General features: G+C 45.0%; 2 protein-coding genes across 5 annotated transcripts in view; one reads left to right on the top strand and one right to left on the bottom strand.

Annotated features, from left to right (window-relative positions):
- The window catches only part of SIGLEC10 (sialic acid binding Ig like lectin 10), a gene marked incomplete at its 3' end in the record, with an annotated part of 71,066 nt that overhangs the window by 18,719 nt on the left and 38,126 nt on the right, over positions 1-14,221 (top strand).
- Positions 1,530-13,425, bottom strand: ZNF175 (zinc finger protein 175). Of its 4 annotated transcripts, none has more exons than XM_079906744.1 (5): positions 13,273-13,425; positions 10,872-11,467; positions 7,885-8,011; positions 7,526-7,621; positions 1,530-3,915 (listed from the first exon to the last, which is right to left on the bottom strand). In XM_079906744.1, exons 2-5 carry the CDS (start codon positions 11,019-11,021, stop codon positions 2,087-2,089), a joined length of 2,202 nt encoding a protein of 733 aa, XP_079762870.1. In that variant the 5' UTR covers positions 11,022-11,467; positions 13,273-13,425; the 3' UTR covers positions 1,530-2,086. The 4 variants fall into 4 exon arrangements, with proteins under 4 accessions (XP_079762870.1, XP_079762872.1, XP_079762871.1 ...); XM_079906746.1 differs by having other exon boundaries at positions 10,872-11,133; XM_079906745.1 differs by having other exon boundaries at positions 13,213-13,287.

The raw sequence follows: 14,221 nt of genomic DNA, 5'->3' as shown, positions 1-14,221 counted from the left end.
AGCTATGTCGGATTGCGGGAGACGCAAGCCACTCTGGCCTGAGGGACTCTATCAGAGGAGACAGGTGTCTGGCCTCCCTGCCCTCTCCCCTGGAAGGCTGAAAGTCAGTGGCATGCTCCTCTCACGGCCCCATCTGCTCTTTGGCTGCTACCGTAAGCTGGAGGGGCAGGACTGCAGCCAAAAGCAGAGCCCCCAGAGGTGGGTCAGGGTTGGGGGCGGGGGTAGCCAGTCCTGGGCCTGTTCCCGAGCCCTCGAGCCCTCGGCCCACACAGCTGCCCCTCCTGCCCCTCCTCCTAGTCCTGGCCTTCTGGCCCAGATCCGTCGCACGACGGCATGAACTCGCTGGGATACAGGCTGCTCTCCCAAGGAGCTGCAGCCCCTCTACACCAGCCTCACTGTGGACATCAGCCTCTCATCCCCAGGAGCCCCAGTGCCAGGCTGAGGGGTATCTGGAGGCAGGAACAGAATCCCTGAGACCAGGGCTGCAGGGCAGCCTTCCCACCCATCGCACCGGGTTTCATATTAAAGGAGGCTTTATTTTACTTGCTTCTCCACTCTGCCATCCCTAACCCCCATCCTTTCATTTCCTTTCATTTGGTCACACAGGGCCCTACTCAAATTCACCAAGGTCTGGTTCTCTCCACACAGTTAAAGTTAAGGCTTATTCACCCATTTATTTCTCATGAGGACTCGTGGGGTAGCACTGTTGTCATCTTGCTTTTGAAAACCAGGACAGATGAGTTAAATATCTTGCCTGATTGATGTAGAAGCAAGTACAGAAACCTGACTCCTGGGCCTGTCCATTTACAGATAATGCTGTTCTGCTTTCTTGTAGCAAAAAAGGTGGGGGAAAGAATGAATAATAAAAAATGTGAGGGTGGTTGAATAAATTACAGCATGTCCACATACTGATAGAATACTGATGTAGTCACTGAACAGCTGTATTGTAGCATGAAAAGAACAAGTGCACATGTGTATATGATATGGTCTGATATTTATAAAACAAAGGGAAGAGTACCTATATAGGTGTATGCTTATGAGCAGAGTAATGAGTGTGTGTGGATAACAAGTGTTGGCAGACTTCTTCTGTAAGGGCCGGAGAGTAACTACTTTCAGCTTGCAGGCCATACGGCCTTTGCCATGACTACTCAGCTCTGCCACTGGCACAAAAGCAGCCACAGACAATACATAAACAAATGAACATGGCTGTGTTCCAATAAAACTTTATTTAAAAAACACAGGTGGCCAACCAGATTTGGCTGATGGCCAGTTTGCTGACTCTTGGCCTAAATGGTTTAGTAGCGTGTATAAAAATATGATAGGGGCTTCCCTGGTGGCGCAGTGGTTCAGAGTCCACCTGCCGATGCAGGGGACGCGGGTTCGTGCCCCGGTCCGGGAAGATCCCACATGCCGCGGAGCGGCTAGGCCCGTGAGCCATGGCCGCTGAGCCTGCGCGTCTGGAGCCTGTGCTCCGCAGCGGGAGAGGCCCGCGTATCGCCAAAAAAAAAAAAAAAAAAAAAAAAAAAAATACGATAGAGTCCATAGAGTAAAAGTTTCACCATAGATGGTGGAGGTGGAAAAGAGGAGGGTAGAGCTGAACTAATCATGAAAGAAGAGAAAAATGACACTGTGAAGACTAGAATCACATTTATACACTTACCAAAAAATGTACATTCATCTGTGTATATATTAGGTTCTTTTAAAAAATATATAATCTATTGACACCTCCTGTTCTGCAGTGAATTCTATAGCAGACACTACAGAATTGAGGGTATGTGTATGTGTGTATATAAATAAATATGCTGACCTAAAGATTCTGTCTTATACCATACTCTACAGAAACTTCTCAATGCATAAGTCAGGGTTTCTTCCCCAAATGAATTTTATAACTTTTAATGAGGCTAGTACAAATATGGACATTTCCACTCATTCTTAAAAGTTCTTTCCTGAGTAATTTCCTTCACATAAAATGTGTAACTTGGTGACATGCAGTGCATCCCTAGAGTTTTTCTGAAGCATGAATTCTATAATATATGACTAAATCTGACTCATAAGATTTTTTTCTTCAAGAAATTCAGAGTTTATTTCATTTATGTATATGCATATTAGGAACTGAAGATTTGTCTCTGGTATGAGTTGTTTGGTGTTTATTAAAATTTGATCTGTTGTTGAAGCTCTTCCCACACTTGGAACACATGTAAGGTCTCTCTCCCGTGTGGATTCGTTGATGCACTTTGAGTTGTGGTTTCCTACTGAAGGACTTCCCACAGTCACAGCATTCGTAAGGTTTCTCTCCTATATGAGTTCTCTGATGTGTAATCAGCTCTGATTTCTGGGTGAAGGTGTGTCCACACTTGTAACAGGCAAAAGTTCTCTCTCTACTGTGAGTCATCTGATGTTTATGGAAATTTGACCTACCATTGAAAGCCTTCCCACATGCAGTGCATACATAGGGTTTCTCTCCAGTGTGGATCCGCTGATGCTCTCTGAATTGTGACTTGGAAGTAAAGGCTTTCCCACAGTCACTGCATTTGTAAGGCTTCTCTCCAGTGTGAATTCGCTGATGCATGCTGAGTATTGACTTCTGGTTGAAGGCCTTCCCACATTCACTGCACACGTGGTGTCTTTCTCCAGTGTGAATTTTCTGGTGTATGTTGAGGTGTGACTTTTGGGTGAAGGTTTTCCCACAGTCACTACATTCATAAGGTTTCTCCCCAGTATGGATTCGATGATGTATATCAAGTTGTGACTTGGAAATGAAGGATTTTCCACAGTTGTGGCACTGATAAGGTTTCTCTCCCGTGTGACTTCTCTGATGTACAATCAGGTGTGCCTTCTGGATAAAGGCCTGGCCACATTCAATACACACATAAGACTTATCCCCTGAATGGATCCTCTGGTGCAAGCTGAGTGTTGACTTCTGGGTGAAGGCCTTCCCACATTCACTGCATACGTACTGTCGCTCGCCGGTATGAATTTTCTGATGTATACTGAGGGTTGAATTCTGGGAGAAGCCCTTCCCACATTCACTGCATTCATAGAGTTTTTCTCTAGTATGAGTTTTCTGATGTCTGAAGAGAGATAACATCTGGAAAAAGGCTTTTCCACATTCATGGCATTTATGGGGCTTCTTTCTAGTGTGAGTTTTCTGGTGTGTAACCAGTTCTGGCCTCTGAACAAAGACTTTTCCACATTCCTTACATATATACGGTATGTTACCTGTATGATCTGTCACATATACACCGAGTTTTGGTTGTGGGGTGAAGGCTCTCCCACATTTACCACATTCCTGGAGGTTTTCTACACTATGGAATCTCTGTTGTTCAAGGAGGTGTGACTTCTGGGTAAAGTCCCTCCCACACTCAGTGCACTTATCTGGTTTTTCCTGAGTGTGAACTTGATGTTGTGTGAATGACTGTTTATGGCCGAAGCCTTTTGTACATGAATTACCTTCACAGAAGTTCTCTCCTGTATGAGTATTTTTGCAGCTGGCACTGGAAGAGCTATGGGTGAATAGCTGACCAGATTCAACCATCTCATCAAGGTGTTCTGTGGTGTTGCTTTGATTTTGATGATTTACTTCTAGGTTAGGTTTCAAACTTTTTGCACGAGAGCAACGTTTACGAGGTCTCTTTTGTGAAGAAACAAGGTGGGGCCTCGCACGGATGATTTTTCCAGGGTCCTTATAGTTACGGTCCCTCTCTGTGTTCAATTTTTTCTTGTTGAGGAAAGCCCCCTGATGTGAAGGTTTACTTTGATTTTTCTGATCTCTCTTTGTTTGGTCAGCTTCTTCCCACAGCTTTTCTAAAATGGAACACCATGTGCCATCTCTTGTGACTTCATCCAACATCTCATTGTGAAATGAAGCCGTTTCAGAAATTTCCCATTGTAGGGTTTCAAGCCCAGACTCCCCTTCTAGAAGGAGAAAAAGATGAAATAGATACAGTGAACAGTTAGCAAAGGATAGAGGAAAAGTCACATGGAGCTGATTGAGATTGTGCACAGGGAAACTGCTGAGTCAGATACCAGTGGTGGTGCTGATGGTGATTATGAGAGAAAACAGTTGCACAGCCCTTATTATATGTCAAGCACTTATCTGTATAGCACTTAGCATTCGCCAGGCAGTGTCCTTCGTGATACACACATAAGCTCATTTAATCCTCACAACAACCCCAGGAGCTAACTACTTATTATCCTGGTTTTCCACATGAAGAAAAGGAAACACACAATGGTTAAGTAATTAGCGAAAAACACTTTGCTCAGCCTTGGGGAAAGTTAGATTTGAACAAGGGCAAACTGGCTCCACTCATGTAGGCAGTCTTGATACCCAGACCTAGTAGGATGACTACAGGATAAAAGAGGCAAGTGTGTCACAGGGCAGCATCTGTGGATAGCCCAAGGGTGAAGGAGGGGCTCAGAGTACAGAGCCTCTTCGACTTACCGTGGGGTTGTGTCCTGATAAACACATCAGAAGTTGAAAATATCATAATTTGAAAATGCATTGAATACACCTGACCTCCTGAACATCGTAGCTTAGCCCAGCCTACTTTAAATGTGGTCAGAACACTTAAACGTTAGTCTGCAGTTGGGCAGAACCATCTAACACAAGGCCTGTTTTATAATAAAGCGTTGAATATCTCATGCAATTTCTTGAATACTATACTGAAAGTTAAAAACAGAGTGGTTATCTGGGTACAGAAAGGTTGCAAGTGTACTGGTTGTTTCCCCTCGTGATCACATGGCTGACTGGGAGCTGCTGCGCAGCATCACAAGAGTAAGGTACTGCACATCACTGTCCTGGGAAAAGATCAAAATTCACAAAGTATGGTTTCTACTGAACATGTATGGCTTTTGCAACATTATTGAGAAATTCATAAGTCAATCCATCATAAGTCAGGGACCATCTGTATAGGTCTTCATTAGCTTTCAGATCTAAATTGTAACTAATCTCCCAGCATCCTCCCACTCGTAAGAAACAATACAAAATCCATCAGCCCTAGATATTCCTCTGAAATCCTATTAAAGTATCAATCCTAACATAGCCAAGCACTGAAAGAATACCTATACCCAAACTTGCAACTCTCCATGAAACTGAAGTTTGTTTTCTTGAACTTAGGAATATGCATATCCTAAGAAGGGTACACCGGAAGACTGGACAAGCAAGCTGTCCCCTAGAATCTGTTTCACCCTTCTTCCACAGAGGTTAACTGTGGCCAGGTACAGGGCAGCCAAGCCATTTAACAGCTCACAATTTCTCTTGCAATGAGGTGTGACAGACACTGTTTTTGCTGATGGAATGTGCATACAACATTATGCACCACTTCTGGCCAGGGTAATACATCACAGCTTCTCAATACCCTCCACCCCTTTTCTGCCTAGTAGAACCTGGCTTTGGGTGCAGTGCATTCAGTCCCACAGAGTGACATCATAAAAGATGGTACTGCAATGACAAGAGAAAAACTTCAACACCCGAATGAATACAAAACGTAAAGCTTCCTGCTGACCTGCCTTTTAGAAGTGTTTTATAGGAGGGAAATTATTCTGGAAATTATACTGGTCCTTGGTCTCTTTGTTATCACTTTCAGCTTTATGCTACTTAACATGCCATTTTCTCCTAAGAATGGGAGTCACTGATCATCCTATTTGTTAGTAAGAACACAACAACAGATTCTTTAAAAAAAAAAAAAAAAGTGGCTAAATTTTACTATTACTTTATCCTACCAGAGATAAATGCTGAGTATGATAAGACCATCACGTCTTGTTTCTTTTCTCTTTCCATCACTTGGACAAACTGTATCCCAGACCCTTGTCCTGTCCCCAAGCCTCAGTCATCTATCACTATTTTTAAAAAATGAGAATGCTCTTTATAATCACTTTTAGTGTGTATATGTATATATATATATATATATTTCTTTTTATTAAAATCTGAGAAAAAAGAAACAAAATACCAATCTTTGGGGTAATAAAATCTGTCAATGGCATCTTGACCGAACTCATGATGACTGGGAATTCACAAATCCCATTAGGAACAAAATAACCCAAGCATGAGAAAATAGGGAGCTGGTTTATGGTGATACCCGTGGAATTAACACAAAGGGTCAATTAAATTGTACTTTCAGAAAGAAAAAAATGGGGCTTCCCTGGTGGTGCAGTGGTTAAGAATCCACCTGTCAATGCAGGGGACATGGGTTCGAGCCCTGGTCCAGGAAGATCCCACATGCCGCGGAACAACTAAGCCCATGCGCCACAACTACTGAGCCTGCACTCCAGAGCCCACAAGCCACAACTCCTGAAGCTCGGGTGCCTAGAGCCCATGCTCTACAACAGGAGAAGCCACCGCAACGAAGAGTAGCCCCTGCTCACCGCAACTAGAGAAAGCCCGCACACAGCAACAAACACCCACTGCAGCCAAAAATAAATAAATAAACAAAATTTTAAAAATACCTTTAAAAGAAAAAAGAAAAAATGGGGGAAATTCCCTGACGGTCCAGCGGTTAGAACTCTGCACTTTCACTGCCGAGGGTGTGGGTTTGATCCCTGGTCAGGCAACTAAGATCCCATAAGCCGAGTGGCGTGGCGAGAAAAAAGTGATAGAATTTCTAAAATAAGAAAATGAGAAGACTGAGATGGAAGAGCCAAGAAACAGAAGAATCTGAAAAAAATGTATAAGGCGAGAAGAATTTCTGATTTGTGTAATGATTCCAGTTTCTGAGCCTCCCAAAATAAGGAAGTGAGTCATCCCATGGGAACTCTCCACCATGTAGCTAAATAAGAGAACACAAGTTTAGGCACGGGGCCTGGAGGGGTTGATAAAGGGATCATCAGAAAAAAATTTGTAGGCCTAAGTGTTGAGAATAGAAGGGCCCTTTAAAGGGATTTAAGGAATTTAAAGGAATTCCTCTATGATGACCAGAGGGAAGTACAGAGGCCCAAGCTGGAGGCATCGCAGTTAGGGGTAACGAAGAAAGATCCAGCACAGGAAAAAAATTGATGAATTCAGGGGGCAAATGAAAAGGAAAAAAAAGGCTTTCAGGAAACTCCACAAAGGGATAAAACAAGATGACAAAAAAGCAACATACAGATGGAATATCCTGTCAGGTAACATAATGATGAGACGCTCTGTTATTAGAAAAATGAAATTAAAACATGAAACAGCTCTATCATAACATAGGCCATAAATGAGAAATTTGGTAAATATTAAATGCTGGCAAGCAAGATGTACAAATGCAAATTCTTATGCATTCCCATGTGACAGTGTGGATGGTGAAGCCCCCCTGAAGAGCCCCATGGTTACTTAGCTAAATTCAGTGTAGGCATATCCAGTGATCAGGCAATCCCACTCCTGACCATTCATCTCAGAAATGCTTATGTTGGCCCCTACGGGACATTTACAAAATAATGCTTGGCAGCATTAGCCTTAGAAACTAGGAGTAGGAGGTAACCTGTGTCCACCACTGGGGGAATGGGTAAGTGTGGTGGGTTGAATAACGGCCCCTCAGATCTTCACGACCTGATAGTCACTCACCGTGATACCTCTGACGTGGGAGTTCAGCCTCCCTCATCCATTGCTCCTTTCTCTTTTCCATCCTGAAAATGATCTCTGGGTTGGGAATGCGATACCCTGTGAATAAGAAAGGATATTGCATTCGGACGTGGTCTTGGGCTTCAGAGGCCGTTCAGTGAAGCTCTATTGGCACATCAGAAAACTCAACACCCTTCACTAGGAGCAAAGGAACACTCAAAGATGCCCCAAAGGAATGAACAGTTGAGGACAAGCCAAGGGCAAACCGACTGCATTCTTCAGATGTCCCATTGCACACCACAAGAAGGAAAGACATCTCCTCAAGGAGGCCCGTCCAAGAGTCCCAGGTCAGATGTGCTCACCCACGGAGAAGAGGTGGCTGTAGATCTCCAGCATCACATCCTGGTACAGGCGTCTCTGGGCAGGGTCCAGTTGCTGCCACTCCTCCCTGCTGAAGTCTATGGTCACGTCCTCAAATGATACGGAGCCCTGTAACAACATACCCAAGCTCCATGAGAATTAGTCATCATTGGTGAACAGGCACTTACATACAAGGGTGTGTTGTTTTTGCGGTACGCGGGCCTCTCACCGTTGTGGCCTCTCCCGTTGCGGAGCACAGGCTCCGGACGCGCAGGCCCAGCGGCCATGGCTCACGGGCCCAGCCGCTCCACAGCACGTGGGATCCTCCCAGATTGGGGCACGAACCTGTGTTCCCTGCATCAGCAGGCGGACTCTCAACCACTGTGCCACCAGGGAAGCCCCAAGGGTGTGTTTTTAATGATTTTTTTCGCCATGATATATATGGCTTTCCAGTGACTTCTTTTATGATTCCTACTCCTCTGTGTGAAATTCATAGGACTTAAGCTATGTTAAGTAGTGCAAAATGGAGTCACAGTGGCCAATGCGAACTTCCGCATTAGTTGTTGTGAAATGTCTGGTATAGGGCTGGGAGCGTCTCAGAGTGATAAACTAAGGGTAGATAAGGAACGACTTTACTGGAACAGAAGGAGCAGCTGAGCGAGACAAGATCCCCTGGGGTGTAACCATTACATCCTACTGACAGACTCCTTATAATGAGAGCACTGGGCCAAGTGACTCCTTATTCCCCACCCCTTTTCTCCCTATTTTGACTAACCTGTGTTGTGTGCTAATTGTGTGCAATAAACCGAGTGACTTATTAATTGAATACTGGCCACACCGCACACACCTCTAATCCCATGATTCTTACCTGGCCTCACTGCTGGGCCGCGTGACAAACTGGCTCCTTTGTTCCAGACCTCGTCCTATATATCTCTTTACCTGGCTGTTGATTTGTGTCCTTTAGTATCCTTTGTAACAAACTGGTAATCTAGCGAGTAAACTGGTTTCCTGAGTTGTGTGAGCCGCCCTAGTAAATTAACTGAACCCAAGGAGGGAGTTGTGAGAGCCTCTGACTTATAGCCGATAGGTCAGAAGCACAGGTGGACGTGCCATTGGCATTTGAAAGGGGGTGGGGGGAGTCTTGAAGAACTGAGCCCTTAACAACGTATGGGATCTGACACTGTCTCCAGGTCGACAGCATCAGAATTGAACTGAATGGTAGGACACCCAGCTGGTGTCACAGCGAATTGCTTGGGGTGGGAAAAATCCCTGCACATTTGGTGACCATAAGTGTCAGAAGTGGTGTTCTGTGTAGAGAGACACACAGGAGGAGTAAATTGATTTCAGGGAATACTGAGCTAATCAAAATTTAACCCACCTCTTGGAAAAGCACGCATGAAAAGCATGCATGTGAGTGCTGCAGGTGCGAGTACATGACAGAGGGCCAAACGTAAGCCTGGGAACCTGAGCCGGAGCTATATTAGGGTGTCACTAAAGGAGTAGGAAGTAAGTACCAAAACGTTTAGTTAAAAAGGTAAAAACTGATTGCCTCTAAGGAGGTGGATTTCAGAAGAAAAGACAGCGGTGACAGCTGTTTTATTCACAAGCCCAGCAAAACCATGTGCACGTAAAACCAAAAACGACTTCCAAGGGAAACAGTGGTAAGAGAAATGCACACAGATATGCAAAGAAAAGTGGGCTATTAATATATACGACACCTTTGAAAGTCCAGAGGCTAAGACAAACTAAAATGTAAATTGTCAAAGGACAAGAAAAGTAAATCACAAAAGAAAAATCATTGACCAAAATAAAACTTCGGGAGAAAAAATTATCCTGCTTGTAAAAAAAAATACAAATCAAAGCAACAATGACATATCTCTCTGGATTAAATTAGCAGTTATTTAAAAACAAAAACAAAAAAAGAACCAAAAAAAAACCCAACAACACAGTATTGGCCAGAGTAGAGGGAAGGCTGCAAAGCCAAGATGATGTGAATGTTGTTGGAGAACATTCTAGCGTGAACGGAGAAACTGCTCGAAAACCTCAGTGAGCAAAAGCAGAATCAAGGCAAGCAAACAAAAATTTTCAACGTTAAAAAAGGAACAAGGCTAATAAGTATCATGTATCTTAACACGTAACTGAACGTGCTTTTGAAAATGCTCTTAACAATTCAGCCAACTTTAGTACGAAATGAAAGACATTTTTCTACAACAGTGTCACTGCTGTGGACTGAATTGTGTGTCCCCACCCGAAATTCATATGCTTAAGTCCTCACCCCCAGGACCCCAGAATTGTGCCTGTATTTGGAGAAACAAGGTATTTAAAGAGGTAACAAAGTTAAAATGAGGTCTTCGGAATGGGTCATTACTGTTTTAAAAACATGCAAATAAAGTGTCATGAAATACACAGAATAACTTGGAATTTCAGGAAACCTTGAGTATACTGAAGAACCCTGCTTTCTCATTCCAAAATATCAAATATTAATATCTGTGGGCAATTTGGAAACATTATTCTCTGGCACTTTTATTCATCTAATAAAGTAGGAAAAACAACATGGTCCTTAAAAGCCACTTCTTGCTCTAGTATCCAATGACTATAAACTATGAGGACAAAGGGGAAACCAGCCAGTCTCTGGTGAGGAGTCAGGTGGGGACCAGCTGAGACAGTGAAGACCCAGCAGTGGATGGAAGATGCAGGATCTTTGCCTGTGCTGAGAAGGAAGGAATCAGCATTTCCCGCCTGTGGCTGGATGTACTTTTTCTTCTTCCTTTGCCCCAGGGACAGCCCTCTTCTACTACACATCCTCCTTCATCAGCCAGTTCAGTTTCCTCTGTGACACACAGTGCCCGTGGATGAGGAAACATCGGCCACGTGCGCTCTGCTCTACACAGGAGAATCCAGATTGTCTCAGACACAGGGAGTCCAATATGCTGCTTCCTGTGTCTGCCCTCAGGTTCTGGAGAACTGTCCCCGTGGGGCTCCTGCTTACCTCACATGATCCGTCCCGCTCTTCTGAACCCAAGACCTGGGGCCTCTGCGGTAAATTCACATCAGCAAGCATGTCCTTTCCGGGCTTCAATTCTTGGTCTCTTTTGCTGACAGCTCCACTCTTTCCAGGAGCCTGGAGCTGGGTGGGCATCAAAGGCTCCAATCAAAGCTGCTGGGAAGAGTCAGGCTGGAGCTGTGAAGGGAGATCCTGCAGCCTCAGTGATGTGGCCTGACCCAGGGGCTCTGCGGGGACACCAGAAATCCTGGAAAGGCAACGACCACATAGTTCTCATCTAATATTCACTCCACATGAATTTCTGAAGGCCATTAGGTGAAAGTCACTGTGTTCAAAATGAGGGTAGACAAAACTCAGAAAAGTCTAGCTATTGGGGTAAAAAATGAGAAGAGATGAAGAGGTTTGGGCTAAACGTAAGGAAGCTTTCATTGCAGCTCTGACACCTTTTAACCGTGAGAAGACGAAGATAGTACTTTAGTTGCAGTTTCCAAAATGAGAAGGAAGGTGTTTATCATAGGCATCGGGGAGCTTCCGTGAGATGAGGCTTGTCCCCTCAGCACCTGCCTGGCATATGGGAAACACTGAAAAAAAAATCAGCAAGTTGCAGAGTCAGGTATCAGGTACCTTGTTTAATTTTCCTGCAACCCTGTCAGCTAAATATTATGATCATTATTATACCCATTTTGTGGATAAGGAAACAGTGCTGTTACATCATTTGCCTTAAGGTCACCCAGTGTGCAAAGGAAAGTGGAAGGCCAACTGGCCCGAGGCCGGGGAACACAATCAGACTCACAGGTTGCCTCAGACCGAAATTCTCCGGACCACCCAGTTCCAGGAACTGACCTGGGGACTTTGAACCCAGCCCAGCCTTCCCGCCTTTCGAGGGGCGGGACTAACGGTCCCCCCAGGATACCCGAAAAGACCACCAAATAAGGAATACCCTGCGCCCTCCCAGATTCACCACACCCCTTTCCCTTCTTCCCCTATAAAATCTTGCCCAACCCTCGCCCGGGAGCGCTCCCTAATAAAGGTCACTTGAAGCTTTCCTGTTTCGCGGTGCTGTTTGTTAAGATCCGACCTTACAGAAGGAACAGGGAATGAGTCCCAGGTCCGCCTCACTTTAAAGTGCACACAATCGCCACTATCCCGTGTGGTCCTCTACGTGGTCAATTTCCAGAAATTCCATTTATATTTTCCTGAGGCTTCCAGCTGTCTATACCTGGAGTGCCTAATCTGGCCTTTTCAGTGCCCATCCATAATATAGACAGCTCAGCATTTTCTGACCAAAAAAACCCTCAAATTCAATATATGGAACTCCACCTTCACCTGGAAAACCTGCAGACATGCACCAGGACTCCCAATCACTTACCATTTCTTACCTCTCCATTTCTCCCTCCCCGCCCCAACCAAAATATAGTCGTTGACCACACTGACCTCTAGAAATCCCCAATGAGTGGACCAAAGAAGGTCATGAAATGCCTCCCAGTCACCTCACGGCCAGGCTTCTGAAATCATTACTGCCCTGACTGCCAATAAGTGTTTCCAAAGGGAGTGTGACTTCCACAGGACCCCCCAAATAACCGCCAACCTAGGGTTCCAAATAACGCACCCCAGTAGGAAACTATCATTGATCTGCTCAACAGCCAATCACTGACCCTTACCATGTCCACAGGGACCCGAGGAGACCAACACGGACCTACTCAACCATTCACAAAGGACCCCAACACCCACTGCCCAAAAAGCAATGCAGGCACCCTTGCAAACCTCCATCACTGGCCCCCTAGGTCTCCCATCCACTGGTTCCCATATGCCACCCTTAGCACCCCACTTTACTATTTCATAGGTCCTCCCTCAATCACTGTCCCCCTTGCGTGTGTTACAAGGTGAGCCTCAAAGCCCTCCGATCCCTGAAGCCCCTGCTCCCAATCAACCACTGCCTCCTACAGCCCCCCCAAGCTGTGGATCACTTCCCCAAATGGGTCCCGGTACCATACCAAGACCCTCTTGAGACGCACGTTCACTGTCCTCCTATGAGAAAGATTCCCAGCCCAACAATATAAAATCTGCATTAAAGAACACTTGGAAAAAAAAAAAAACTTGGAATTCAAGTTACAAAAGTACTTACATACATACAGAAATTAGGCAAAGAAAGAGTGAAAATCAGCGAGCCAAGAATTCAACTTAGAAAACCCCACTTACCCCATAGCCTCCACCACTAAGAACCCCATCGCTCACCCCATGGATCCCCACCACTCACTCCTCACACCCGGCATCACTCATCCCACGGGCCCCCAGCGCTCGGCCCCCAAACGCCCACGTCACTCACGCCAAGCCGATCTCCCCTCATTGACCCCACAGATTACGCATCGCTGATACTCCACATCACCTCAGCATCCCGCAGGCGGTTCACGGCAGAAGCGAAATGGCCGCTCTGGGCCGCTTGCGGTTTAAGATTCCGGTCAGGACTTGAACTGTGCGCATGCTCACTAGAACCTTTGAAGCCGCTGCCTGCTAATAGTTATCATGGCGTGTCACGTCGTCTCTCTACTCCGCGGTTCGTTTTCTTTCGGGGACTGTGTCAGGAGGACGACATGGCCGCGCCCATAAGGATTATGATAAGGAGGCCGCCATTTTCAAAGAACTTCCATTCCGTACAGGCAGGGAAAACAGGCAACCTTCCTAAAAAGTCTTGGAGTTGTCCCGCGTTGGAAAGGAACCAATTAAATACTTGTGTATATATAGGTCTAGGAGAAAACAGCATAGCATATTGTGAAAAATACCCTTTCTCTATACTGATTTAAAGCCTCACTCTCAGAATCCAGGTATCCAGCCCCTTCGTCCCTCGCATAACTTTGCCCAGAGGAGACATCTTGGGAGCCCAGAAGTGTTGAGCTTGACAGAGAACTAAAAACTTCGAAATTTCCTTAGTGTTGAGAGCCATTAAAGTGTCCTTTGTTATGGTAATGTGGTTTCTGGAGAGCACTTGAGGATGTATTCTCTCCTTATATACAGGCATTCCTCGTTTTATTGTGCGTCCGCTTTATGGTGCTTCACTGATGCTGCACCTTTTTAAAAAAAAAAAAAACACATCGAAGGTTTGTGGCAGCCCTGCGATGAGCAAGTTAATCAGCACCATTTTTCCAACAACATTTGCTCAATTCATGTCTCGGTGTCACATTTTGGTATTTCTCGCAGTATTTCAAACTTTTTCATTTTAGTTTTTACGGTGATCTGTGATAGTGGTCTTTGATGTTACTATTGCAAAAAGATTAGAACTCTCTGAAGGCTCAAGTGATGGTCTGCATGTTTTAGCAGTGAAGTCTTTTTGAATTAAG

This window comes from Stenella coeruleoalba (assembly GCF_951394435.1).
Source record: "Stenella coeruleoalba genome assembly, chromosome: 20".
Classification (NCBI taxonomy): domain Eukaryota; kingdom Metazoa; phylum Chordata; class Mammalia; order Artiodactyla; family Delphinidae; genus Stenella; species Stenella coeruleoalba.
Note: the sequence above shows the minus strand (reverse complement) of the source record. Positions and strands in the feature narration are given on the sequence as shown.